This window comes from Mesocricetus auratus, unplaced genomic scaffold (genome assembly GCF_017639785.1).
Source record: "Mesocricetus auratus isolate SY011 unplaced genomic scaffold, BCM_Maur_2.0 Super-Scaffold_100011, whole genome shotgun sequence".
NCBI classification, from domain to species: Eukaryota; Metazoa; Chordata; class Mammalia; order Rodentia; family Cricetidae; genus Mesocricetus; species Mesocricetus auratus.
In genome coordinates, this window is record NW_024429195.1 from 48534789 (window position 1) to 48561674 (window position 26886).

General features: G+C 45.4%; 1 protein-coding gene across 2 annotated transcripts in view; it reads right to left on the reverse strand.

Annotated features, from left to right (window-relative positions):
* Ppm1h (protein phosphatase, Mg2+/Mn2+ dependent 1H) overlaps positions 1-26886 on the reverse strand; it is a 235411-nt gene that overhangs the window by 17742 nt on the left and 190783 nt on the right. The window contains exons 7-9 of one of the 2 annotated variants that reach the window (XM_040754792.1): positions 20794-20857; positions 17268-17375; positions 178-329 (exon numbers count right to left, since the gene is read on the reverse strand). In XM_040754792.1, the coding sequence (XP_040610726.1) occupies positions 178-329; positions 17268-17375; positions 20794-20857 (324 nt within the window). Of the gene's footprint in view, positions 1-173; positions 330-17267; positions 17376-20793; positions 20858-26886 lie in introns of both variants that reach the window. The other variant, XM_040754793.1, reaches the window with a different exon arrangement.

The window sequence follows — 26886 nt, forward strand, 5'->3', positions numbered from 1 at the left end:
TTCTCTGCCATCTGTATTTGGGACCAACTTAAGGAGGGTTTTCATGTGGTTACAGGAGAACCTCTAATAAGATAAGTAGTCCCTTCTGTATTTGGTTCCTGAGCTATTCCTACAGCCCCCACTGTAAAGCAGGAGCCCCGGTGAGATTGATTGTACAGCGCGTATAGACTCACCCACCTGTGAGGGTCATCTGGATCACAGTTAGGAAGAAACTGAGTGACTGCTTCTGCTACTTCTTCATTGGATAAAACATCCCAGAGTCCATCGGTAGCCAGGATCAGCACGTCATCTGCTTCATGCTCATATTTGGAGAGATCGTAGACTCTTACCTGAAAGGAACAGGGAGACGGGGTGGGTGGGTGGTGTTTTGTTTTATTATTATTATTTTTGTCTCTAATCAAGTGGCTTCTGATTCCTGCTTTTTCCTGTCTGGCCTACTATTTTTCACAGATGCACTACACGGTATTTGATCCCAGAGCAAGCTTTGTGGATTGGGTAGCCTCTTTCTGGGACTTGCTTACACACACTTAGGCCTATTCACAAGTGGGAACGGGGCCCAGGAAGGGCTTAATAACTAACAAGAAAGATATGAGTTGAAAATGCAATGCTTGAGCTCCAGTTGAAGTGACAACTTACACGTAGACCTTGTGTGAGCCACGATGAGCACGAGGCTGGCCCGCTCAGCTTCCTTTGCATATATTATGAGCCACCCTTTCCCAATTGCTATAAATATAAAGTTAAAAAAATAGGTTCTTCCATTTTAAGAAACAGTCTGTAGGGGAGATGAAGTCCATTTGGGATTTTACGAAATGGCTCCAGGCATGTTTATTAAGGACTAAGGAGACATACTTTGTTTAGTACATAACGTATTTGAAGTCATTCTTGCCTATTTTCTCTAAGGTACAATGGCTACAACACTCCCCCTCCCTCCAGTAAGGATGAAGTTCTGATATTACACTTGGGGTTGACAAACTCCAATATGGACAAGTCACAAAAGAGCAAAGCTCAAAAGATGAAAGTTCAAACTGCATTTCAGTTGTTTGTTTATTTCAGAAAGGGTTTTTCTATAGTCTTGGAGCCTGTCCTGGAACTCACTCTGTAGACTAGACTGGCCTCAGACCCACAGAGATTGGCCTGCCTCTGCCTCCTGAGTGCTGGGATTAAAGGTGTGCACCACCATCTGGGGGCTCAAGCTACAGTTCCAAAGCATGCTAAGAGACAAGTTTGATACCTTCTTTCCTCTCGTACCTTGAATGATAGTGATATTACAGTACTGGCCTAAGAAACTCTTTACAAAGGATGGAGCATCTCTGGAAAACCAGAAAGAACTAAGATGCAAGTCTCATTAGCGTGAGCCAGAGAGCACAAAGAGAAGTTTGGGGGTTTCATAGCCATGCTTTCCTGATTCTGCAGAGTCTCCCTGCTTACATTACTTCACAGAACGAGGACAAACATCAATTTAATGACTCACCCACTTCCCCTCTCTCAATCCCTTTACCCTGCATGCCCGGAAAAAGCTCTGGGGGAGTGTTGAGAAGAGAAGAGAATGTGGCATAAGCTGCTGCTCCTGTGTCCCTCCCCATGGTTACACTGGTGGCATCTGGTCATCTCCAGTGTAGGTAGCGGGATTATAAGAGGTCTACCAGATGGTTCAAATGCAGCCTTTGTTCTACAATGATTTGCCTAGGCCAGTGACATCCTTTAGGGACAACCTGGTGGGGAGCCTGAAACTATATGGCTTTATATATATATGGTTGCTGGGTGTGTTGGAGCCACCCTTCCTCAAATGTTGATGTATGGACCAGTCAGCCAAGGAGCCTGAGCACAAGCAGATGCTTCTTAAGTTTGGAGGTAGAGCATGAGAACCTACAGTTCCAGGGTGATGTCAGAGGGGCAAATGCTTGGACCACACTTGGAGTAGCAAGGTCACAAGAGTCCTACTGAGCCTGGAAATTAAAACCTCTGTAGACTCTGTGATGCCAGACACAATTAGTCTCCTGAGACTCTGGGAAGGACAGTCAATGTCACTCCTGGGCTCCCAACTCCAAGTCCTACCTCGCCATGTTAATTCCATGAGAATGGAATGTGTTCAGTGGGAGCTGGCTAGCTTCCCACTGAGGCTAATCTACAATAAGCTGCGGCGATCATCTTAGCTCCGCCGAACAGGAAATATTAAGTAACAGGGGAGGTGGAGAGTGTAGGTGGCTTTGGCTCAGTCTTATATCTGTAGTTAAGAGGAGTTTCCATTTGCCTCTCTGTCCTTCCTAAAACAGATCTTTCCAGGTCTGAAGATAACACCGGATCAGGATCTGTCCTGTGAACAGGGTGCCCACATGGCTTCAAAATGCTGTTTGCTGGTCCAAGAAGTGGCCGCTTGATTCCTTCCGCCTAAATTAGCCTGCCCCAGTCACCTGATGGAAATCTGGTCAGTGGAACCACGTGGGTTCATACCAGCATGCTCAAAGATGCTGCTCTTCAATTTTGTCAGCAATGGGAATCTTCACCAGTTTTAAGCGCATTCCCACCCTCCGAGTACTAATGCGGTTTCATTAGCCAGCACGAAAATCCCTTTCAATACCGGTTTTTTTTTTCACACAATTTTTATGTAAATAATACAAAGCCGGTAGCAAGCCCATTCCCTGAGGCACTCCACAATTAACAGCCTTTTAGGTTTTTTACTGCTATCCTTTGTTTCCTGCCCTTCAGCCAATTTCCAAAGGACTTTGCCAACTTTCCACTTACAGCTCTGGTCTTGTGCATTAACCTGTGATGCAGAACACTCTGTGAAAATGCTTTCAGAAAAATTGGACTGGTGTGCGAGCCATCCCATTCTGCACTTAGGCTTGCCAGCAACCAGGGCTTCAGTGGACGACAGTGATAATGGCGGACCTTCCTTCCCTGAGGGTGCTGTAGATCTTCCTCAATGAGAAGCAGCCTCCCCTCCCCCGCCAGGTTCCTCTGTTCATTTCCTGAAATAGCTTTTCTTGTTCCTGGAAGCCTCACATGAATCTAGTGGGCTCAGAGGCTCAACAGAACCAAGACGTCTGGAAGAACGTGCTGCAAGGTGCAAGGAACACCTTGGGGGAAAGAGGCTAGAAATCACACTGAGAGTTCCTAATGGCTTCCCCTCCTTGTTCCGGTCTACAAAGGAAGGAAGGGAGGGGCAACTAGAAGAAGCCTTGGGAGTCTTGTTTTTTTCTTTTTGAGGCAGGGTTTCTCTGTGGCTTTGGAGGTTGTCTTGGAACTAGCTCTTGTAGACCAGGCTGGTCTCAGACTCACAGAGATCTGTCTGCCTCTGCCTGCCGAGTGCTGGGACTAAAGGTGTGCGCCACCACTGCCCGGCTGGGAATCTTGTATTAAGTTAGAGTGATACACAGATGTTCTTTGACTTAGGAAAGGGGTTATGTCTGATCAACCCACTATTAAATTGAATGTATGGTAAGCTGAAGATGCACTCTGTGCACATAACCTATGATACATCACAGCGGAGCTATTCTCCTGCGACCTTGTCTGTCCAGGCACTGTGATCTCAGTGCCACTGTCCAGCAGTGGTAGAGAATATTATTCATATTACACTTCATCCTGCTAGCCAGGTAAAAGATCCAAATTCAAAATACAGTTGTATACTAGCATTGAATAAAGCGATTCCAAACCAAACCAAACCAACCAAGTCAAAGGCCACCTGTTATCTAAACAGCAGAGAGGTCTTGATTTCCCAGCCACTACTACCTCTGGGTATCGACTGCTGCTAGACAGAGCTGATGTCTGCCTTGATGACCTACGTCATCATCTTATTACAGACCCATCCATAAGACACTAGTTTCATAGCGTGATCCAACAGGCATAGCTTGCTGACTCTGACGTGGCCAAACAGTTACCAAAATGCAATAGGCTGTTGATGCAGAAGCAGGAGACTCTCGCATTTCCTTCTCCTATACTCAAGACACACACTCGGTGCACGGTAAGGGGAATGAGTGGGAGGACAAGAGTCTTGGCTAATACGCCCGCCCGGGATGAATCAAAGTGCTGACAGCCCACAGCTCTAGCTTCCCAGCATTCAGAGATGTGCTTACCGTCATCAGCGACACCCACGTGACACAGCAGCTTGTGACTCCATTTAGCGCTCGGCTGTAGACTGCTGTCTCAGCGTGTGTGTGCTACATGCCCTCTCTCTGTCCTATTACTGATATTTTGCTGGCATGCCAAGAGATCACAATACTGCAAGCTGACTTAGGTGTCTTGAACTAATTTAAGAGAGGACCTCACCAGTTTTCCCACTTGGCCCAGCTCCATGGCTTCTCTGGGGGGATACCTTTACAGCTTTTGTGCTGGGGTCAAAGGTCTGAGCCACCATACCCTGGCAACCTTTACGGCTTTTATGTCTTCATTATCTCAGCAAATTTGTTGCACCTTTTTCTCCTGGTGAGTGAGTGTGCAGTGTGGGACAATGACAAGCTCTGTGTGGCTTGAGGAGGGAAGAGGACTCATGGCTTCAAGCTTCAGTTTCTCATAAATCTTTGGGACTTTATTTATTTGAGATAGGTCTCCTGTAGCCCAGGCTGACCTTGAACTCACTATGTAGTTGAAGATGACTTTGAGCTTTTGATAATCTACCTTGACCTCATGAGCATAAGTGCTGGATCACAGGTACCCACCACCTTGCCTGGTTTTGTGCAGCACTGCCGTGTTGAGGATTAAGCCCAGGGTCGTGTGCAAGCCAGCTAGCAATGCCCCAACTGAGCTAGACGGCCCTGCGATCACTTCTTTTTTTTTTTTAACTGAAAATCAAGGAAAATCAGATTATGTTAGCTCTCCTCTTCTCACAAAGCTGTTATGAAGGCCATGGGGTGGAGTGTGTGTGTGGATGTGGGGGGGGGGGGGGAATCACCTGAGTGGATCATCGTCACCACAGCTCCGGTCTCAAAGTGGCAACACCAAGGATAAGATGCTGGGTGGAAACAAAGGGATGAGAGGGTACTCTGGGAGCCTGGGGTTCAGTTCCAAAAGTCTCATTTACAATAACAATGACTAGGACTTCCTATAGTGTCATTGCCAGGAGAGTCAGAGGTGGTTCACAAGATAAAGACCACCAAAGGCCAGTGGGAAAGAAAGCCACATTAAGTCTCATCCTAGCTAATCCAAACCTTGAACTTGCAAGGTCTTATACCAGAAGAAACACCCCAGCCTGCTTTCTCTTGGTCCTATGAATCAAATAGAGTGTCTTAAGACGGACATTGTGTCATGCCACCAGGATGGCATCCAAATTCTCTATAGAGACTCTAACCTACACGACATGTCACAAAGTCAGAGCCACACCTAATGGCAGTTGAATGGGTTTCAGACGGACTTCTGCCTCAGCCAAATAACTTTGCTCTTTTACAATTCTAAGAAGTGATGCTAGGAATCTTGTCTGGGGGGTGGGGGGCAAGTCCTCAGACTGTGGGTGTTAGGCGGGAGAAGTTGGACACTGCTGGTCTGCCATGGGAGAGAAATGGCAGGGTCAATGCCTGGAGGTGAGAGAGGGTGCGTGTGCTTGGAGAGCTTTTCCTTATTTGGTTTGGTTGCAGGATGGAACTTCTGCTGGGCAGTGGCAAAGGACAGGCTTGCTTGCCTCTTCAGCCTCTAGTGTGTCCCTTTCCGAAATGGAAGGTGGGGGCAAACTGACTACTGGGTGTGTTCAGGGTGCCGACATTGTCTGACTCTCCTCACAGGATGGTTTAAACCTTGATGTGACTGGCCATGTGACTTCAGGGCACTGGCTGAAAAATCAATCCAGTGACACACATCACAAATACTTTGGCTGCTCAAACGACCCAAAAGGACCTGGCTGTTTGTTTTGGCCATGGGTAGTATCATATCTGAAATATACCACAGACACTCTTGGGGGCTTTTTCGTCTCCTCTCTCTCTAAAGTCCACAAACATTTGACTTTTAGAGAGTGGATAAGAGACCCCAAAGCTTCAAAATCAGCTACAATATTTGACAGTGTTAATACAGCCTGAAGTTATAGCCAATGCCTAGAACACAGGGTGTCCATTTCCAGCACACAAAACCCGGCATCTCATAAGCAGGTAAGCTATAGGAAGAAACCCCATGGATGGACTCAGACACAGACACACTCACTACACCTTGTTTCCTGAGCCTCTGACAGCGGGCTGTCATTAGGTGAAACCGTTGCTCGAGCAGGTAGATCACAAATGGGATAGAATCCACCACAGCCATCACTTGAGCTCATCTTCTCTAACGTGCCCTTGCTGGAGATGAGGGCCCAAAGAAGCTCCAGCCTGAGTGGCTAGGTGCCAACAGGATGGGTTGTTCATCAATTCATCACACAAGGCTATCAGTACCGGTGACCAAAATATGAGTGACCAGCTTGCATGTCATAGCATTCTTTGTGCATGTATTATCTTCAGCTTAATGGTGGCCCCCTACTCCAGCCTCAAATTGATCCAGTTGAGGGGACAGTACTGTGACAACCTAATGTGTAAGCAGTGAAATGATTGTGACTCTTAATTTTATGGCTGCTACTTCCATTCAGGGATTAAAAGGACCACAGTTGATGGGGGATGTCCTTCTGTATGCTGTGAATAACATGTTTCTCTTACTGATTGATGAATAAAGCTGTTTTGGCCAAAGGTGGACAGGCAGGATTTAGCCAGGAGGGAAATCCAAACAGAGACAGAGAAAGGTAGACAGAGAAAGGTGAGAGAGATGCCATAAAACTGCTGAGGAAACAAGAGACCTGGGCATCACTGGTAAGCCAAGACCAAGTGGAGATACACGGATTAGTAGAAATGGTTAATAATTAAGAGAGAGCTAGCCAATAAGAAACCTGAGTAACAAGCCAAACAGTTTATAATTAATGTAAGCCTCTGTGTGTTTATTTGGGACTAAATGACTACGAGGCTGTTCACAAAGGTAGATTCTCAGAGGCCTCAAGTCAGCAAGAGACTGGTTACTCAAGTCACTGTGCATGTGGCCTTTAGGTGAGCCTAACTAGTGGTGGCAACCTGTGGGACACTTGCTGTATGGCAAGATCAATTCTATTGACTGCTCAGCAAGAAACCAAGGTCTCTACAGATTCTTGGTGAAATGGAAGGTAGGATGTGTTGTAGTCCCAATCCTGTAAATTGAAGGAATGACTAGGACTGGAGTATGGTTATGTTAATATACCAAGACCACTCTGGGATTATAACATCAAGTTTCTAAAACATAGTCAGAAATGTTGTGGGATGGTGCAGTTCAGAACTCTCTACTGAGAACCAGGTGTTGTGGCTCATGCCTGTAATCCTAGTATTTATGATGCTGAGGCAGGAGGATGAATGGGAGTTTGGGGCCAGCATGGGTACAGAGTGCGAATTCTTTAAAAAAATCTAAAAGATGAAAATTCTTAGCCATTACCCTAGACTTAATACAGCACTTCTCAAACTGTGGGGCACGATCCTGTAAATGAAATGTGAAACAATGAATGGCTTGTGAATGCACAACAATCTAAATTTCATCCAAAATCTGACCAGTAATTAATTAATCTAAGTTGCTTTGCAGCACACTCACCCCCGCTGTATCACGTGACTCCACCACAGTCTTGGTTCTGAACATACAGTATGTTCTCTTACACTATACGAACTATCACACCACACACGCCAGCCAAAGTGCCCGAAACACCACAACTCAGATTAGACACTATTGCCTGCTATGAACTTCAGGGTTTGTGTTAACTGTACATATGAAATATTCTGCTCATGTAAAAGCATAATGGTTTAACTACAGAGAACAAAATTTTCAGTATTTTTGTGCCGTCATTCCTCAGCATGTAAATGTCAAACTAGTGTATCTTTGGATTGCGTTTTAGTATATTTGACTATAAAAAACTGATGTTTGAATTACTGACTGGAACTTCATAAAAGACAGATATGTAAGTTTCAGTTTGGGAAGAAGGCAGAATTTCTAACAATTTCTAAAGTGGCCCTAAACCTACTTCTGTGTTTTCTTTACCAAATATTTATGTGAAGTGGTATTCTCAAGATTCTATTGATCAACTTTGGAAAACACTGAAGATATCATGTGCCCTGTAGTCTCATGATTTCTGTGTGTGTATGAGGTGTGCATGTATGTGTCCTGTGATGTACGTGTCACATGAATGCAGGTGTATGCATGCCATGATGTGCACACATAGGCCAGAGGACATGGGTGTTATTCCTCAAGTTCCACTTAGTTTGAGACTATCTTATGCCACAAAAAAGAAAGAAAATTAAAAAAAATAAAAAGTATCTTTTTGACCTAATAGCTACACAATTTTTGGAATTTTCACTCTCATTGAAAAACATAAAAGCAAACTAATTATAAACACAAACTTAAGTATTCAAGTAAATGTTCATTAGGAATAGTAATAATAACAATAATAAAAAAAAAACTGGGCACACCTTTAATCCTAGCACTCGGGAAGCAGAAGCAGGTGGATCTCTGAGTTCCAGGCCAGCCTGGTCTACAGAGTAAGTCCTAGAACAGCCAGGGCCACACAGAGAAACCCTGTCTCAAAACCAAAAACCATAAACAAACCAACAAAACAAAACCACCACCACCAACAAAAATCCCAACAGATTGCTGGAAGCTTGTATCCTAAGCCTCCCTTTGAGAACTATAAAAACACAAAGCTGTATCTGCATTGCAAACTTGCTTTTCCTTTCTGTCTAAAACGGGCTACATTTTCCAATAACAAGCAGAACTCACAGGGCCTGCTCTGAGATAAAGTCCCCTATAGCCAAGTTTAATTAGCTTCTCTGTAAATCTGCTTTTACATAGCAGATTAGATTTCCTTTCTTAATTCACTAAACAGCTAACTCATCAGCTTGCATTAGTTTGCTCCTCATAGATGGGTGGTCATTACCCTGTCAAGAGTTCATGGTGTGTGTGTGGGGGGGGGTTGGGGGTAGGGAGTGGTTCATGGCAAATCAAGCGACAGCCTCCGTGTGTCCCTCCTTCCACAAGCACTGGTCTCAGAATGCAGAAGTGGTACAGATATGGAACTTCAGAGGCCAGCGCTTCTGAAGCTGTGAGATGCTGCCTAGGACCCTTCAACCACTCGCTCTTGGGACAGTTTCTCCAGGAACCAAGCTCGCTGCTCAGAGTACCTAAGACCATTTGGATACACCACCGGTTGCCACCTGGGCTAAACTCTCAGCTGAGAGCCTGTGCTAACTGGCAGCCCACTGAGCCATCATCTTAGACTCTTCCAGCCTAGCCTGGTCTTCGGATGCGAACCAATCAGCATTTGATTGGGAGCATAGGAGGGATTCTGGGGGAACCATGCAGCTAGACCTCAGTCTATGGATGGCAGAATCATAAAGATTAGTAACAGAACCATGAAAGTGAATAGTTTTGAAAGTGGTCTGTTTATAGCCAACAAAAGGCAAAAAGGCAGTGGTGGTGCATGCCTTTAATCCCAGCACTCCGGAGGCAGAGGCAGGCGGATCTCTGTGAGTTCAAGGCCAGCCTGGTCTACAGAGTGAGTTCCAGGACAGCCAGGGGAAAACACAAGCCCACTCTCAACAGCAGTGACTCCCAACCTTCCTAATGCTTCCACCCTTTAACACAGTTTGTCACATTGTGGTGATCCCCAACCAGAATTATTTTCACTGCTACTTCGTAACTGTAATTTGATACTGTTATGAATTAAATATTTTTGGAGATAGAGGCTTGTTTGTCAAAAGAGCTGTGACCCATAGGTTGAGAAGCACTGCTTTATGTGGTTAAGATGGGACACTGAACTATCTAGAATTTTCTCATTTGTCTTTGTTTGTACACATTACACTCATTATTTCTGCTTCTGCCTCTTGGCAGGTAAATAGGAAAGTTATCCCTTGGTGGGGCTAAGAAAATTCTAGAACTGTCAACTCCACCTGGGCTGGATGGAAGGAAGAAGCCCATTGTCTGCTTTCAGTGCTGTCGGGGATTCCCAGCCTAAGTCTCTACAATTAGGAAGTTATCCTGACTCTAGACTTTTGTGTCTATTTTAAAAATTAAATTCAGAAAACTCATAAGGAAAAGGTATAAGAGCAGTTTTCTTCTTCAGATGGGAATAATTCTTCCCTTTTTTCAGGCTAGAAAGCAAAATGTCTTTGTGTGTGTGTGTGTGTGTGTGTGTGTGTGTGTGTGTGTGTGTGTTGGGGGACACAGTATAGTAATATCACACCAGGGCCTGACACATGCTAACCACATGCCATGGGAAGACAGGATGGTCCCTTTAACCAGTGAACCATACTGCCATCCTGTGCTTAATAAAATAAAGTTTTCTCTTTCACTCTGTATATTGAATCGAGCATCAGGTGAATTCCTGTTACATTACAGGAACACACACACACACACACACACACACAAAATAAAAAGCTCCCAGATATGACTCCTTTAGTTTTCACATCCTCACCCCAATTCACCTCCTCATGGTCTCAGTTCCGGTCTGCAGCTCCTCACCCCTGCAAGAGCTCACATCACACGCAGCTAGCTGAGCCACGCCCCTGGCTACTTCAGGCCCACTTCACAGACCTCTGTAGTGATCAGCCTCATTATACTAATGATCTTTTACCTAATCTTGCAGACACAGCACTCTCTAAGGCAAATTTTATTTCACACCCAACACACTCTTGCTTCCTTCTTCATGTCCTATTTACTCTTTGTTGTATCATTTTCCCTCCTTTATCTGAACTGCTAACCCTTAGGAAGCAACGAGGTTTATGGCTAAGGATTCTTTAGCTAGTATCACCTGTAAGCAGCCCCAAATTCTAATTCCCATGGGGACATATCACTCCTCCCCCTTTTCGAAATCTATATATTATAGCTCAGGCTGCCCTGCAACTCCTACTTAGACCAGGTCAGCTTCCAAGTCACAGATAGCCACCTGCCTTTGCCTACTGAGTACTGGAATTAAAGGTGTGTACTACCATGCCCGGTAGGCATTAAAAAATAAATGTGGTTTCCCCTCTCTCATCTGATGATAACAACCCCTTTAGAAAGACTTGAAGACATCCGTGGCATACAAACGTTATTCACCTCTCTAGACTGTACTCATGCAATCAGAGCAAAGCTTCCTTCGCCAAGGCACAACCACCTTCCCTTCTCATGGTAGCCTAGAATTATTTCCTTATAAACTAGACCGCAGAAGCACAAAATAGAAAAACATCCTTTTCCTAAACAAGCATTGTAGCATGGAGCACAAAAAGTCACCAAGATTCAGAAGATGATAGATGTTAAAATGTAAATGGAAGGGCCATAAATACCTTTTACATTTGCAAGGGAAATACCAGCACTCACAAACACATTCCCTTTCAATACGAGAGTGGTCACAGGGAGTGCCTAAGTGTGCCACAGTCTTTGAGAAGACAGTAGGAAAGCAGGGGAGAAACATTACTGATCTTCACGCCAGCGAGATCACTGATGCTCATACTTGTTCCTCCCCATAATTCACTGGTCCAGGCCACACCAGGCCCCATGATGAAGGAAAAGCAGCTAGGGCTCTGTTGGTGGTTGGGGTAGACCTCAGACTCAAGCACTTTGTCTACTATGAAAGGATTGTTTCAGATAAGGACAGGAATATTATCTAGATTTTTTAAAAAAAAAAGAAAAAACCCTCTTAGGAATGAGCTGAAAGGGTGACTTGGAGTTATAAGAAACAGCTGACAGACTCCTAAAAACCAGAAAGGAGGAATGAAGCAGGGAGAGAAAATGAGGCCTCCTTGCGGTTCTGTCTGGCCCGGCTAGGAGGCCGGGCTGTGGCGTGGGGGAGGGAGTTGGCTCTCCAGAAGAGCCCCCAGACAGAAAGGCCTTGTTCTTCCAAGAGCCCAAACTGGGGCACAGTCTTGGAGTGGAGGCCGGAAAAGAAAGATGAAATTAGGAACCCTAGCTCTCCAGTGGGCCTGTCACAGGCCCAAAGGGGTGGGGGAATCGAGAACATCTGGGAGTGAGGCCCTAGGCTTGTGCCAAGCTGTCTGAGAAAATGGACACACTGTGTGTGCTTGGCTGGTGGGGGAGAACTGTTGGAAAAGAGGACGAAGCAGAGGGCCTGGGCGCTAACAAATCCTGAGACTTAACAAATCCTCCCAGTTCCGCACTCTTCAGGACGCTGTGGCACACTGTAGCCTTAAGCTTCCTAATTAGGCAAGAGGCAGACCTGGCTGGGGAGCACTGGGGGAGGGGCTGCAACCCACTCAGTCCCACAAAGAAAGCCAGGTGCTGTAGACCAGAGAGTGAACGGGCTCTCACACTCCCCCGCAGCCCCCTGCTTCTGTGGCAGGGCCTCTTGTGGAATTCAGGTCTTGGCCAGAAATCTCTGCTTTAGACCCCAGAAGGTCTGAGGGAGGCTCAGGAAACCTGGCGGCTGCTCCTCAGGTTTGGCAAACTCAAGATTTTTCCAGCGCCTTGTGTTCAGCAAAACTGAAAATGTGTTTGGCTAGAAAGAAACCCTTCTCTAATTTTTAAACCCCTGTGCATTTTTTACATAAATTTGATCCACATGGTTCTGATTTATTTATATTTAATTCGTCAAATCAAATTAGGAGTTACAGTGATGAATGGGAACAATGGTAATTTCCAAGAAGGTTTCTGAGCCCTTTTTCTTAGAATTAAATCACATTTTCTTCACCTCCTCCCCCAACAGCCCCAGTCCTTAAAACTACCAGACTGAAGTAGATTTGAAATTTAGAACCCGAATGTGAAATAAAGACCCATGTTTGGCAGAGTCAAAGCATAGCAGGGAGATACTCGGAGGAAGTCACAGGGCGTGAGGGTGGCATGCTTGTGAGCCGAGGGGGGAGGTAATGAAGACAGGGAGAGAGTCTGTGGTTCTTCATTAGATGGCGTAAATAAATTAACTTGCCTTTCTGGGATCCCAACAGAAGCTGCCTAGCCATTTCTCTCTTGGGTATGATTTTATCACCATCCCCTTGGGTAAAGGGTTTTAGCCTTAAGGAATGGAGATGGAGGGTGGGGGTGGGGTGGGGGGACATGACACACAGACTATCTTCTTTTTCTAACCTCCACAGTAGCCAGTTCAAACTGTTCCTTTTCTAATGGAACCCTCACCCCCCCCCCTTCTTCTGACTCTGGCGGAGGCCCCTCCATCTGGAAACATTTAAAATATGTATAACAAATTTAATCTTGTGCAGGAGATTTTGGTATATACACTACACATCCATTAAGCCAAATTGTAGGCACGCCATCATATTTTACACAGTTCTGTCTGGCCTAGGTTTATATACATACAGAGGCCATTACTGTCGTTCCCAATTACCCTTCTGACTACACCATCATCTTCAGCTTTAGCCTGAGGTCAACAGTATTGCTCTGAGAAACTCAAGCCACTGAGGTAATAAGACCAAGGGTTCGTGTTCAAGACAGAGGTGTCCTCTATGGAGCCCTAGGACCAGTATATGGTGAGTCGCTGATCCTAAGCTCTCACTGCCATGACCCTGTCACTAATTAGATGTGGGTTGCAAGCTCAGCTTGCTACTCGACAGTTGTAGAGCCTCGAGGAGTGATTTCCCTGAGTCCCAGTGCCCCAGTGTAAAACATGGGTCCAATAACTGTTAGCGTCCCAGCTCTGGTAGGGATGAGATGCTGCCTGTAAAATCCTAAGTCTGTTGCGAGGGGAGACAGACATTCTAAAAGTACAAGGACAAGGTTTCAAGTAAACACGAGAAAGCCATTTCTGACACCTAATCTGAGCATGATGGCCGCAGTCAACAATCAGCATCCCGCCCCATTCCCATTCTGAAAGCCCTTCACAGAGGGCATTTTCTAAGGCAAAGGGCAGCACTGTGGCTGGCCGCTCTAAAGTCTAACTGCAGCAGACCGCTGTCCTTCCAACCACACTGAGCCACTCTCCCCTCCATAAAGCAGTACCTGCCTGAGTGAAACGGGGGAGGGATCCTGAGAAAGGAGTTATAAGGCTGCTGGAAAGAGCAAAATGCTTAATTAGCGTTTCCTGCGATCCCCAGGGAGGCTTCTGTACAAAGGACAGAGGTGAGGGTGCCATTTAACATGTTGGATGAATGCCTTCCCCCCAAGGGGGAGAGCACAGTTTTATGGGCCCAGTTACAAACCCTGTGCTCAGTGGAGTTCAAAGGAAGGAGAGTCCAGGGTTCAGAATTTATTACTTTTCTCTGGCAAGACGCAGTTTTAGCGGTAATTCCCAGGTCCTGATGTTGGCCAGCGTGGAGGGATTTGGAACTCCAGGGGACTTTGGACGTTGTGTCTAGCTGTGGTCCTTGCCATGTAGAACTGTTGTGGGAGCCCAGAAAGAAGACACCTGTTGGTTCTGGATGTAGACTGCTACCATTTTTACTAAGGCAACTTCATGTACAACCTCAGGGCCTACTGGGAAATACATCTCTCATGCCTAATGTTTATGCCTAGAAATTCCCATGCCAGCTCCAATGCCGACACGCTCAAAATGAATTGTCCTTGTCTGGAGTCCTGCAGGGGAACTGGGCCTGGGTGGCTGTTTGTGCCCATGGATAATGGAGTGGGCACATGGTCTGAAAGGCTATAAGTGAGCCTGGAAGCCACTTGTAGCCTTTGATAAAAGGTGAATGGGGACCATCAAAACTCCTCTACAGTACAGATGTGTGGGTGTGGGGCCGGGTGGTTTGTGATACATGGATGGCTAAGTGGAGAGCAGACCTTCTCTCACAGGCTTTTGCTGAGATGGCCTTGCTGTTCATTCCAGGCCTACTCTGGTAAATAAGCCTGCTTATTTAGATATTCATTCTGTAGACACCAGAAGTATGCCTTCCAATATAATTAAACACTGCCTTTCGGGGGTTACTCTGAGTGAGTTTATGTTTCCTACAATCAAAATGACCTACATTAGAATAGCACCTACTGGGGAGGGTAGAACCTCACATCTGTAGTACTAGCTGATTGGGAGGCCAAACCAGGAGGACCTTGGGCAATACAACGAGACCCCCGTCCCAAATTCTCATCTCCAGCACACACTAGTGTGCTGTGTGTGTGTGTGTGTGTGTGTGTGTGTGTGTGTGTGTGTGTGTGTGTGTGTGTGTGTGTGTGTGTGGTGTATCTCAGTGGTAGAGCATGCAATGGACTGCTACCCTCCAATATACAACCTCCTAAGCCTGGCACCTACTCTTGAGCAGAACAACCAGATGGAACTATGGTTATACATTCTGGACATTTCCAGTGTAACATCGACTTTAAAAGCTCATTTTTCATGGTATGGCAAACAATGCTGGTTTCTGACTTGCTCACCTCTCCCACAGAAACCGGGAACTAAACTTATCTCTCTCCTAGCCTCTGCGGCTAGAAGAGTGACATGATTTTAATCAATGAGACTTAAGGGAGCATATGTGGGGAGGGAGCCTGTCCCCACACTTTTCATGGAGGAGGTACCCATGAGGCCTTATCCCTAGCTGAAGAGCTACAGGAAGCTGCAGGCTGCTGGGGGAGGGAACACCATTTTGCTTTAGAGGTTATGGTCTCTGGGATGCTATTCATCCTAGCGGATGACCTGACACCTGTGTACATCTGAGCAGCAATAACTGGACTCAGTGGGTTATTATAAAGAAGGAAACAAGCCAGGTGGTGGTGGTGAATGATTTTAATCCCAGCACTCGGGAGTCAGAGGCAGGAGGATCTCTGTGAGTTCGAGGCCAGCCTGGTCTACAGAGTAACTTCAAGGACAGCTGGAGCTGCACAGAGAAACCCTGTCTTAAAACCCCAGCCTCCCTCCATCCCACCAAAAAATGGAAAGAAAGAAAAGAGGAGGACATGAAGTAAGGAACCTGGGAGCAGGGTTGGGCATTGGGGGACACTGATAAAAATATATGTGTGCATGTTTGAAATTCTCAGAATAAGTGAAAATAAAAAAGACAAAGCAAAGCCCAAACTCACAAAACCTATAACAACAAAAACAGAGTCTTACTGTGTGAGAAAAATTTATAAACCCTCATTACATTTAGTTTCTTTATTTTCTGGAATAGGGTCTCATTATCTAGCCTTCCAGCTTGAAGCTAACTCTATAGACCAGGTTGGCCTCGAACTCAAGAGATCCCCTTGCCCCTGTCTCTCAAGAGCTGGCATCAAAGGTGGGCACCACTATGCCCCGCTCCATTTGTCTTTCTAGACAGTCTCCCTATGTAGTCCTGGATAATTTGCTATGTAGACCAGGCTGACTTGAACTTTTAGCAGTGTTTGCTAGGATTACAGGCATGTGTCACCATACTTGGCCTACAATTAGATTTTTATACTATTAGATTTTTTTCTTTAACATGGAGACAAATCCTTTCTAAATAATACACTATGAAAGCCAACATAAAATCTCCTAACATTTCCAGAATTGTAGGAAATATTATAGGATTTTTTTAAATGGACAAAATGGCAAATATATTTTTCAATGAACTTTCCAAATGACACTTGAATGACACAAATCCTCTGGTTAACTAAAATCAAGTGAGGAAATACATAGATGAATAGCTGAGCTACAACGTCTTGAACAAAAATATCTCATAAGACTTCCATCTGAGGGACAAATATCAGGATGTCCTCTTAAACCAGTATTCTCGACCTTTTTAATGCTGCCACCCTTTAATACAGTTCCTCATGTTGTGTTGACCCCCAAGCATAAAATTATTTCCATTGCTATTCTATAACTGCAATTTTGCCACTGTTATGAATCATAATGTACATGTTTTTGGAGACAGAGGTTTGACACAGGGGTTGGGACGCACAGGTTGAGAAACACTGCCTTAGGAGATACATTTGAGCTAAACCACAGAGAGAACTGGGTGCTGTGGATGGGGAGCAGAGCATTCCTGGCAAGACTAGATGTAAACAAGCATGAGAAATTTAAGGTCAGACACGGTAGCTGAGTTCATTTGGTTTGTGAAGGAGAATAGAGATCCGATTAAAAAGTCAGATCAGATGGCAAGCCTGGAATGGCAACTGGAGTTGGGTTATGCTCCAGGCCATGGGTGCCACCGAAGACTGCCGAGATGTGAGGAATCAGAATGGTCCTTTGGGAAGAGTCACTTTATAGCAACATGTGGGAGGAATTGGAGGAGGTGATGAGGAGTCGACACGGCTCAGTAAGTAGGAGATGGTGAGGGTATGAATCCAGGTAGTTGGAGTGAGAACAGGGTGACATCATTAGTACATGTAAGCCATGCTGGCTGTTGTTTGGATGTGGGGTGAGGTCAGGGAAGGCATAATACACCAAGTATTTTCTTGTACAGAATATAAACAAAAACTTCATGTGGTACCTCTGGAGCTGAAGACAGGAATGGTTTTATGTAGATGTTGGAGTCATGAACCTTCAGGTCATGGTCCCCAAGTCCCCTGGTCACTCCAATAGTTGCCATTACCCGGGCCTAGGAATATAAGCAGAGAGTTACCAGAAATACACACAGTGATGGCATCCTGCCCCAGGTCCTCTTGCTTATCAATCTATGCTGTTGGCTGTTAACTGAGATGTGTGGTATTAAGAAGGAAGGGCTCATCAAAATCACTGCTCTATCTTAGGCTTACTATGTTGTTCTGCTGTCTGTCCTCAGTTTTCTTCTGTAGAGCCTGGAGTGGAAAGCTCTGAGAATACGCTAACTGTAACACATGTGCCATCTACAGCTGCTGAAATCAGTTTATACTAGACCAAGAACATCGAACCCCCCCCCCTCGGCCCATCCACCCACACACTCACTCTATAAGTATTTGCTGGACACTAGCTACATCCTTGGCAACATCAGAGGCAATAACAAAAGATGAAGCGAGTCTGAGGCAGATCCTGCCTTTGCAAATCTCAACTATTAAGTTTTATGGCTAGAGAAAATAAATCTTTAGCAATTCCATGATCTACCTGTATATTCCTACAAATCCTTTCTTGGCAGAAAGTAATAAAGTGTCACTAACATGTTTATGCCCAGATTTCTAGACTGTAGCCTCATGCTTTCTCTAAGCTTATTTATAATGGCTTATGGAATTAACATATTACATTAATATCTGCACAGTCACCTTAAATGTCTCCTAAAGCAGCTACTATATGTACCCGCCATGTGGAAGGACCACAGAGCTTCATCTCTACTATGAAGGAACTTGGTAAAGGAGGCAAGAGGTACATATCTAATTAATACATAAAATGTGCCCTGGAAGGCACATGAACAACGGGATATGTGGATTTAGAGGAAAAAAAAATTCTACCAAGACAGTCCCATGGTGGAGGCAATACAGTTTGGTGCCAAAAAAATGGACAGTATCAGATAGGCAGACACGGAGGAACAGATTGCCTGTTATGCTGAGCGACATGAAGCTTAATGGCATTAACATTAGGTCACCAATAATAGAGCCCATATGATACTGTAGTTCAAAGCTGGGATTTTTCTTTTACTTGAGTAGTAAGAATAGATACCTCATAGAGGCCAGGACGAAATAAATAAGAGCAGCAGCACTAAATTCAGGGGACATTGCAAAGGCACTTGCCGTCAAGTGACAACCTAAATTTCAACCCTGGAACACACACACGATGGAGGGAAGGAACTGCAGGTTGTCCTCTGACCTCTAACACATGTGCTGTGGCTCATAAATAAATACATGTAAAAGGAAAAGAGAGAAAGAACTTATAAAGAAAGAAGAAAAAAACACACTATAATCCACTGAGCCATCTTTACTGAGCTCCATGACATATAAGGTACAGATTCAAAGGGTATAAAAAAATAAACAGGGATGTGAAACCCAGGGACCTGGGACCAGAGAGACACCAGAAGCCCTCGATGATGGGTTTTGAAGCTGGACGGGTCTCGTTCTAGTTAAGGAATGTTCAGCTTAAAATACATTCTGAGTCTCTCTCTCGTGGCCGTTCTGCCGTCTCCCTGCAACAGCAGCTTCTCTGGGTGGAAAAACCACATGCCCATGTTTAGACCAAAGAATGCAAATGCTATTGGAAGTGACTGAACTTGTTTACACATATACAGGTGTTATCCACAAGAATTCCAGGAAATAAAAAGTAACAGCTGTGAAAATATACTCACATGTCAGAGTAGGAGTTTGCAAAGAGGGAAGAAAAACCTTAAAGAACTCCAAGAAACCAAGAACTCAGACAAGGATGGCATACCCACCTTCCTCCAGAGTGGAGTAGAGAGTGTATGGTGGTTTTCCATATAGCAACAGGCTACAATGTAGCTTTACACAGCACAACAGGCTACAATGTGGCTTCCTATAGTGTGACAGGCTACAATGTAGCTTTCTGTAACACAACAGGCTACAATGGGCAGAATTTGCCCATCCCTTATCACAGGATTGCCCTCCTTCTTGAGCTGACTGAGAGGCTTTGGGATATGTTGGTGAATCAGACTTTTCAATTAACCTCATTGTTGAATCTGTGCTTACCTGTACAAGACCAAGCCCGCTAAAATTCCAGCATAGGTGGGGGAGGTGCTCCACACACATCACCCCTCAGACTGAGAGGAGTTAATTGGCAGTTGATAACTGCCAGGGAAGGGAGAATCACTCTTCTTTGAGAGTGTAGCCATTGGTATGTTTCCTATGCCCCAGAGGATGGCCTTACACCATGAACTCAAGGGAAGTACTAATTGGATACTATAAGCCGATTATCAAAAAAAAAAAAAAAACAAAGAAAACAAAACAAAAGATACGAAGTTGGGAGTGGGATATGTTGGGGAGAATAGGGAGACAACTGGAGGGGAGAAATGGAGTGATGGATATGATGGATATCATGTCTCATTGTAGACATATATGAAATTCTTCAGAAGAAAGATTATTTTTGAAAAATTTCCATGTCCATAACCTTCTAAGAAAGGCAGCAGTCCATTTCCCTGTTCAGGAGAGCACGATGAACATAAGCAGGAGTTTATTCAGTATTGACACATATATCAAGGTCAGGACTGGGAGGGACAGTCCTGGGCCACACTGGAGACCTTGCTTTGATATTCTTGTGAGTCATTTCTTCTGGATGAATACTATATAATACCAATAGACAGTTCCCTTGAAGAATCTTCTGGTGGCCACACTGTCCACTTCTAATTGAAACACTTAACTATGAATGGAAGTGAGTTGTGTTTGTAGAGTATGGGTTCAAAGGTTATTCATCTCAGCACTGGTGTCCGGACTTCCGTCAAATCTGCTCACACATGTCTCATGTGTACAATCTGTTTTGGGTTCAACCATGTCATCCAGCGTTTACTTCTGACAGGGGCACTGGACCCAGTGATGGTTCTGTTATCTCAATTGGGGCTCTTGATGCTGTAGCGTAATTGCAATGACACTCCGGAATCCTTTTGTTGGGGCAAGTAGAAAAAGCCGACTTGCAAAGTCTTGAGTATCAGTGGTGGAAAGAAAGGATACCAGCCTATAGCAGATAGCCAGAGTTCTACACCAGGGCTGTCCTCTGCTGACTGTGTGGTTCTGCTGGGATGTTTTAATCTTGAAGTTCCAGCTGCCTTGTCTACCGAGTAGAGTTAACACAGCCAGCTTGACTTGCCTCTGAGCTGATGTCAGTTATAAAATAGGATGATGTATGTGGAATTGGTTAAAGAGTGACTCAAATGGGCAGGGAAAGGGATGGTATTTTCACAAAACTGACTGCTCACCCATACCCCTCAAATCCTGCCACACTCTGGACCCTCAAGACAGGTGACCTAAAGAATGGTGGATGCGATGTTCATTCAAGTTGTCATGGCTATAAAATCCCACACTGCTGAATGGAGCACACAAACTGCCAGGGGCTATACAAAGCACACAGGGCTACAGATGCCTCTCCAGGGCTGAACTTAAACCTACCTTCTTGCCTTCTCCATATATAAGAGGAAACTTCAAGTCGTCATCCTCAATGGTTTTGTATGCCCTGGAGGGGGACAAACAACATGTTAAAAACAGGTTTGTAATCAATTAATGACCCTTCACCCTGACTCAGGCTGCTAGGAACCTCATTTTCCTAGAGATTCTATCACTTCACAACACTGCCTGCCTCTCTGCTTATATAGTTATTTTCCATTCTCCATACAGAATTGTGTGTGTGCGCGCGCGTGCGTGCTTTGACAAGGCAGGAAATACCAAGTCTTTGTATTCTGAAAGAGGGAGAAAGTTACTTATGATTAGTGAGAAGGGGAGATGGAATTCTGTTCCTAGTGCCTTTGGGATAACAAAGTGATCCGGCAGCCACTGGACTCTTCTTGCAGTCTGCAACAGTGATAAGCAGCAGTGCTGGGGCGTAAATGGAGTGTAGACACCCTCCACGAGCCAGTTCTCACCTTCAGGGGATGTTTACATCAAACACCTTCTATTGGGGTGGTTGGGGATGGATGCTACAGCACCCGTTTGACCTCTGGATGAGAGTCAAGGTTGGCAGAAAATTGCTTCTCAATAGCTTTCAGAGGACCATTCGCCACACAGAAAAACACTTTATACTTCATCGGTTTATGGCTGACATAGTTGTCTAGATGTCACTGCCAGTGAATGAAACCATGCGTCCCAAATCTACCCACAAGCAAGTTCAAAACCAGAAAGCAAACACCACAGGCAGTTAGTAGCTATGCCCCCTGGTTAAAACAGAGCTAGCCTTCTGCTTTTGCTTTCCTGTTTGTAAAGTGAGGGTACTGCATGAGACACAAAGGACTCAGCACAGAGCCTCTGCTCATTAAGGACCCAATTAAGGGCAGCTATTAGGAGAATTTAGCAGGGGATTAACTTTTGGTGTAACACTTTCCATTTCTGCAAAATGGGGTGTGGGTATCACTACTCATTCACCACCCCAGAATGAACATATGCTGGGGTCCTCAGGACTTCATTAATCGAGCAAAGTCAGAAGTTATTAGTTAGAATAAGTAAGGACAGGGTATGGTAGGTTTAGAACGCATGGAGAAAGGCCATTTATTAAGTGGCCCCCCAGACCTGTACTTTAGGCAACTGGAGAGTGGAGGTGAAATCAAATTTACGGATGTTCTTGATATATAAAAGCATGCAACCCGGATGAAAAGGCACTGAGAACAAAGTATGACAGCACGTGATAAAGACGTCATGCTGGAACTCACTGGCTGCACGCTAACCTGAAGATGAAAAGGTTTTAAAAGCGTGTGCCCTCAAGGTGAAAGAAAATACACCTGGTTGTCCAGGGAAATATTTGTGCATGCCATTCTTTCCATGATTGGAGAATCAGTGAGGTTTTGTCATCAGATCCCCCCTGGGTTTGAGTATAGCACTAAATAAGTGGATGTATTCTGTGAACCTTAGTGTCCGCATTGGTCAAACAAGATGTACAGAGCTCAGTATGTGCCCAGCACAGCCCTGCTCAGAGTATAGGAAAGCCACTGCAGTCCCCGGCAGGTGAGCTGGAATAATCCAGAAATCAAAGGAAAAAAACAAGAACAACACACTATTTCCTTCCCTTAAACCTATCAAATTAACATAAAGTGGAAATTAGTCACTTTGATGTTTCATATACTCACATGAACTATTTTAAACACTGTCGTACATAAGCCACTTGGGGGAACAAATAAAGCTATTATTAGAATCTAGCCTCAGCTTCGGGATCAACTGTGTTGAGTGGTTCTCAACCTCGGCTATATAATGAACCACCTGCCAGGACTTGAGAACATCCTGAGGCCCAGGCCACATCATGGAGCAATTAAAGCTGACTGACTCTCTGGGAAAGAGACTTGGGCATCAGGTATTTTGTTTTTAAAACTTCCAAGGAAACTCTAATGTATAGCCATCTTTGACTCTGCTATTGACCTAGCTCCAGAGAGCTTACATTGGAGGAGAATTAAGCAGTGAGGCCCTCATCAGCCTGATTATTGAGAGGAGAGACTGTATGGCTTCAAAGAGGGGGAAGGAAACGGGCTGAGAAAGCCTCTCAAATGAGCATGAGCAGGCGTTCAAGAGCTTGTGTGCGCGAGAACACAGTCTTACACATCCTCCTCGTTCAGATCATAGCATTCATGCTTCCAACTTGTCCACAGCCCCTCTCTCCTTCACCGAGGGGAGAGGAGAGGAGAAAGGAGGATAGTGGTATTTGAGAGTACCAAGACACCAAGCGAAGGTTGTTTGATGTTATAACCAAGAATGTATGGTCATAGGGCTAATTCCTTTGTTATAGACTCTAAGATTTGGAAAATTCTGTTAAATGAATAGAAAAATTTCAAAACCAGATCAGTCACTGGATTAATCATAATATAACTGATCAGGGATTATAGTCAAGCAAGCACTTGTTCTAAGACAGCACACTAAAATAAGCATGTGAAAGACTCTTAGATCACTCTTAGGTCAACTCCCTTATGAATATTCATGAGATGAGAAATGAATGAAAGACTTCTAATGGGTTACTACATTCTTGGCTTTTCCTACCTTAGAGGCAACACCCTCAGACAAACTAGTTTCAGGCCAGACATGGTAGCAAACACCTTTAATTCCAGCACTCTGGAGGCAGGGGCAGACAGATCTCTGTTCAAGGCCAGCCTAGTCTACAGAGTGAGTTCTGAGCTACATAGAGAGAGCCATTGTCTCAAACCAAACAATGTTTCCTGTTTGAGAACTCTGGACACATCTGGAATGGACTGTCTGTTTCCTCTTCCTTACTTCTTTCAACTACGTTTCACAGGACCTTGGGGAACATCTATCACTGCTCTGGCCACCATTTACTCAACACATTGGCTAATCAAACATCACAGACTGTGACAAGGGCCCTCTGTGGGCTTTCTAGTCTGACAGTGTCCTTGAGATTGGCACTTATCTTAAGTGAAAGCTCTTGAGATATGATCTAATTAAGAATGAAATTATTCTTTTGATTTGGATCTTGTTCTTAAAAGATCAAGGAATCGTATTTGTACTGTGTACCCACACATGCATGCCAGTATATAGGGGGGCTTTATGGTTACAGATTGAGACCCTGAGTGAAAATAAACAACAACAGGGCTGGAGAGATGGCTCAGAGGTTAAGAGCACTGACTGTTCTTCCAGAGGTCCTGAGTTCAATTCCCAGCAACCACATGATGGCTCACAACCATTTATAATGTGACCTGGTGCCCTCTTCTGACATGCAGGCAGAACAGTATGTACCTAATAAATAAATCAAATCAAAACAACACAAAAAAACCAACCCCCCCAAAAACCCAAAAACCCCTAGCTGCAACCAAACAAAACAGACCCCAGTCCACAAGAGAAAAATTTAAAAGGGTTTTCTTGGGTTAAGCCTCCTCTAGCTTGTGTTTATGTTCCATCTCTGCTCTGAACATTAGTTCTATGAGGACAGTGACTTCTTTCATAGGCTCTGCCTTCCCTTCCTACATACAACTTTGCAGGCAGGCACACTGTGGACAGAACCCAGACTAGCTAAACATCTCAGTGAATGAATGAAGGCTGCCCTGTTACCTTCAGCTAGTGAGTTTCTGTCTAAGACGACATACCCCTGTCTTAGTGTTTCCATTCACCTTGCCCCCATCGGACTTTTCTCTGGCTAAAAATCAGAGCTACGTTCTCTACTAGTAGTGCCCTTTATATTAAAATTCTAGGTTCTCCCTTCTTCCAGAAACAGATGGAAACAGATGCAGAAATCCACAACTAACCAATGGACCAAGCTCCTGGAGTACAATTGAAATGAGGGAGGGGCAATAATATGGAGTCAAGGCCATGATGGGGAAACCCACAGAATCAGCTGACCCGAGCTAATGAGAGATCACTGACTCAGATCTGACAAATGGGGAATCTGCATAAGACCAAACTAGACTCTGTTAATGTAGGTGACAATGGTGTGACTGGGACAATATATGAGGCCACTGGCAGTGGGTCCAAGATCTAACACTAATGCACAAACTGACTTAGCGGAGCTCATTCTATATGGAGAGATACTTGCCCAGCCTAGACACAGGGTCCTGCCTCAAGTAGATGATGGAACACATTTAGTAGACTTCCTAGGGAGGGCCTTACCCTCTCCGAGGAGCAGATGGGAGGTGCGGGGAGGGGGGGGTGTGGGAGGAGAGAAGGGAGGGGGAACTGGGATTGGGATGTAAAAAATAAATTAATACAAAAGAAAAAATTTCAGGTTCTCTTTCATTACTTATACATATTAATAGATGTTGCAAAGTAATTAGGACACCATTTATGAATCTCCAAATGGCTATTTTCTACAGGTAATTCCTAAACACCCTTTGGGATGACCACTTTTAAAAATCACAGTTCTGCACACTGTGTGGTGTTGCCAAGACACCATATTAACTTCAGTTATGTTATTTTGCATACATAATCTTCTAAGTTAACCCAGTTTACAGGTCTGCCTCTCACTTGAGAAGTATCTTAGCCGTATCTGTAGTCTATCTATGTTGGGGACACAGGCAGGACAATGGCTTTAGCAAGGACTTGGAGACGTGAAACTCCAAGAAGCAAGAGTAGGAGGGAGGAGAAGGCCAAAAAGGAGAATGAAGTTCTTCTTTGGGAGAGTCCTTCATACCCAGGCAGAGGAGCCCCTCCCACACAATCTGATACATGTGGGTGGGTGGGGAGGCCTGGAGGATCATGTCCGTGGGGTGCACCGCTGTGCTCTCCTGGGTGGAGACGCAGGACGTCCTCAAGTGTCATTCCTCAGGGGTCAAGCACTTTGTTTTTCTGAGACATGGTCTCTCACCTGAAGCTTACCAGTTAGTCTAGGCTGTCTCGCCAGCCAGTCTCAGAGCACCTACCTATCTCTGCCCCCCCAGGCCTGGGATTAAGACAGAGGCTCGATTTTAAATAATGTGGCTCCTCATGCTCATACAGCACCAACTTTAGCAACCGAACTACCTCTCCAGTCCTCTGCCGTGACTCCCTGACTGGAGTCCAGAGTACACACTTGGACATCATGTACACAGAGCACTCTACACATTCCCTTTTCTCCTAAGTTTCCACCTTTCACTAAAAAAGGGGGGCAGAAAAACTGCTCCTTTCCCTTAACTGGTTTCCTTAGCAGAGCTTCTAAGTCATTTAAAGAGAACATGATCCCTTCTGGGGGAACTGAAGGCCGCTCTCCCTTTGGGGACAGCAGAATCTGCGGTCGGTCGCCTTGGGATCCCCAGTGACACACACCAGTGAGTCACATTCTTCCACTAACCTCTCGACATGGCCTTGGATGTCTCTCCTCCCCTGAGGACCTTTCTTCCTGGATCTTCCTCCTTCCTGGTAGAGCCCACTGTGGTGAACTACAGCTCACCAGGCTCAGAGCCCACTGTGGTGAACTACAGCTCACCAGGCTCAGAGCCCACTGTGGTGAACTACAGCTCACCAGGCTCAGAGCCCACTGTGGTGAACTACAGCTCACCAGGCTCAGAGCCCACTGTGGTGAACTACAGCTCACCAGGCTCAGAGCCCACTGTGGTGAACTACAGCTCACCAGGCTCAGAGCCCACTGTGGTGAACTACAGCTCCCCAGGCTCAGAGCCCACTGTGGTGAACTACAGCTCCCCAGGCTCAGAGCCCACTGTGGTGAACTACAGCTCCCCAGGCTCAGAGCCCACTGTGGTGAACTACAGCTCACCAGGCTCAGAGCCCACTGTGGTGAACTACAGCTCACCAGGCTCAGAGCCCACTGTGGTGAACTACAGCTCACCAGGCTCAGAGCCCACTGTGGTGAACTACAGCTCCCCAGGCTCAGAGCCCACTGTGGTGAACTACAGCTCCCCAGGCTCAGAGCCCACTGTGGTGAACTACAGCTCCCCAGGCTCAGAGCCCACTGTGGTGAACTACAGCTCCCCAGGCTCAGAGCCCACTGTGGTGAACTACAGCTCCCCAGGCTCAGAGCCCACTGTGGTGAACTACAGCTCCCCAGGCTCAGAGCCCACTGTGGTGAACTACAGCTCCCCAGGCTCAGAGCCCACTGTGGTGAACTACAGCTCCCCAGGCTCAGAGCCC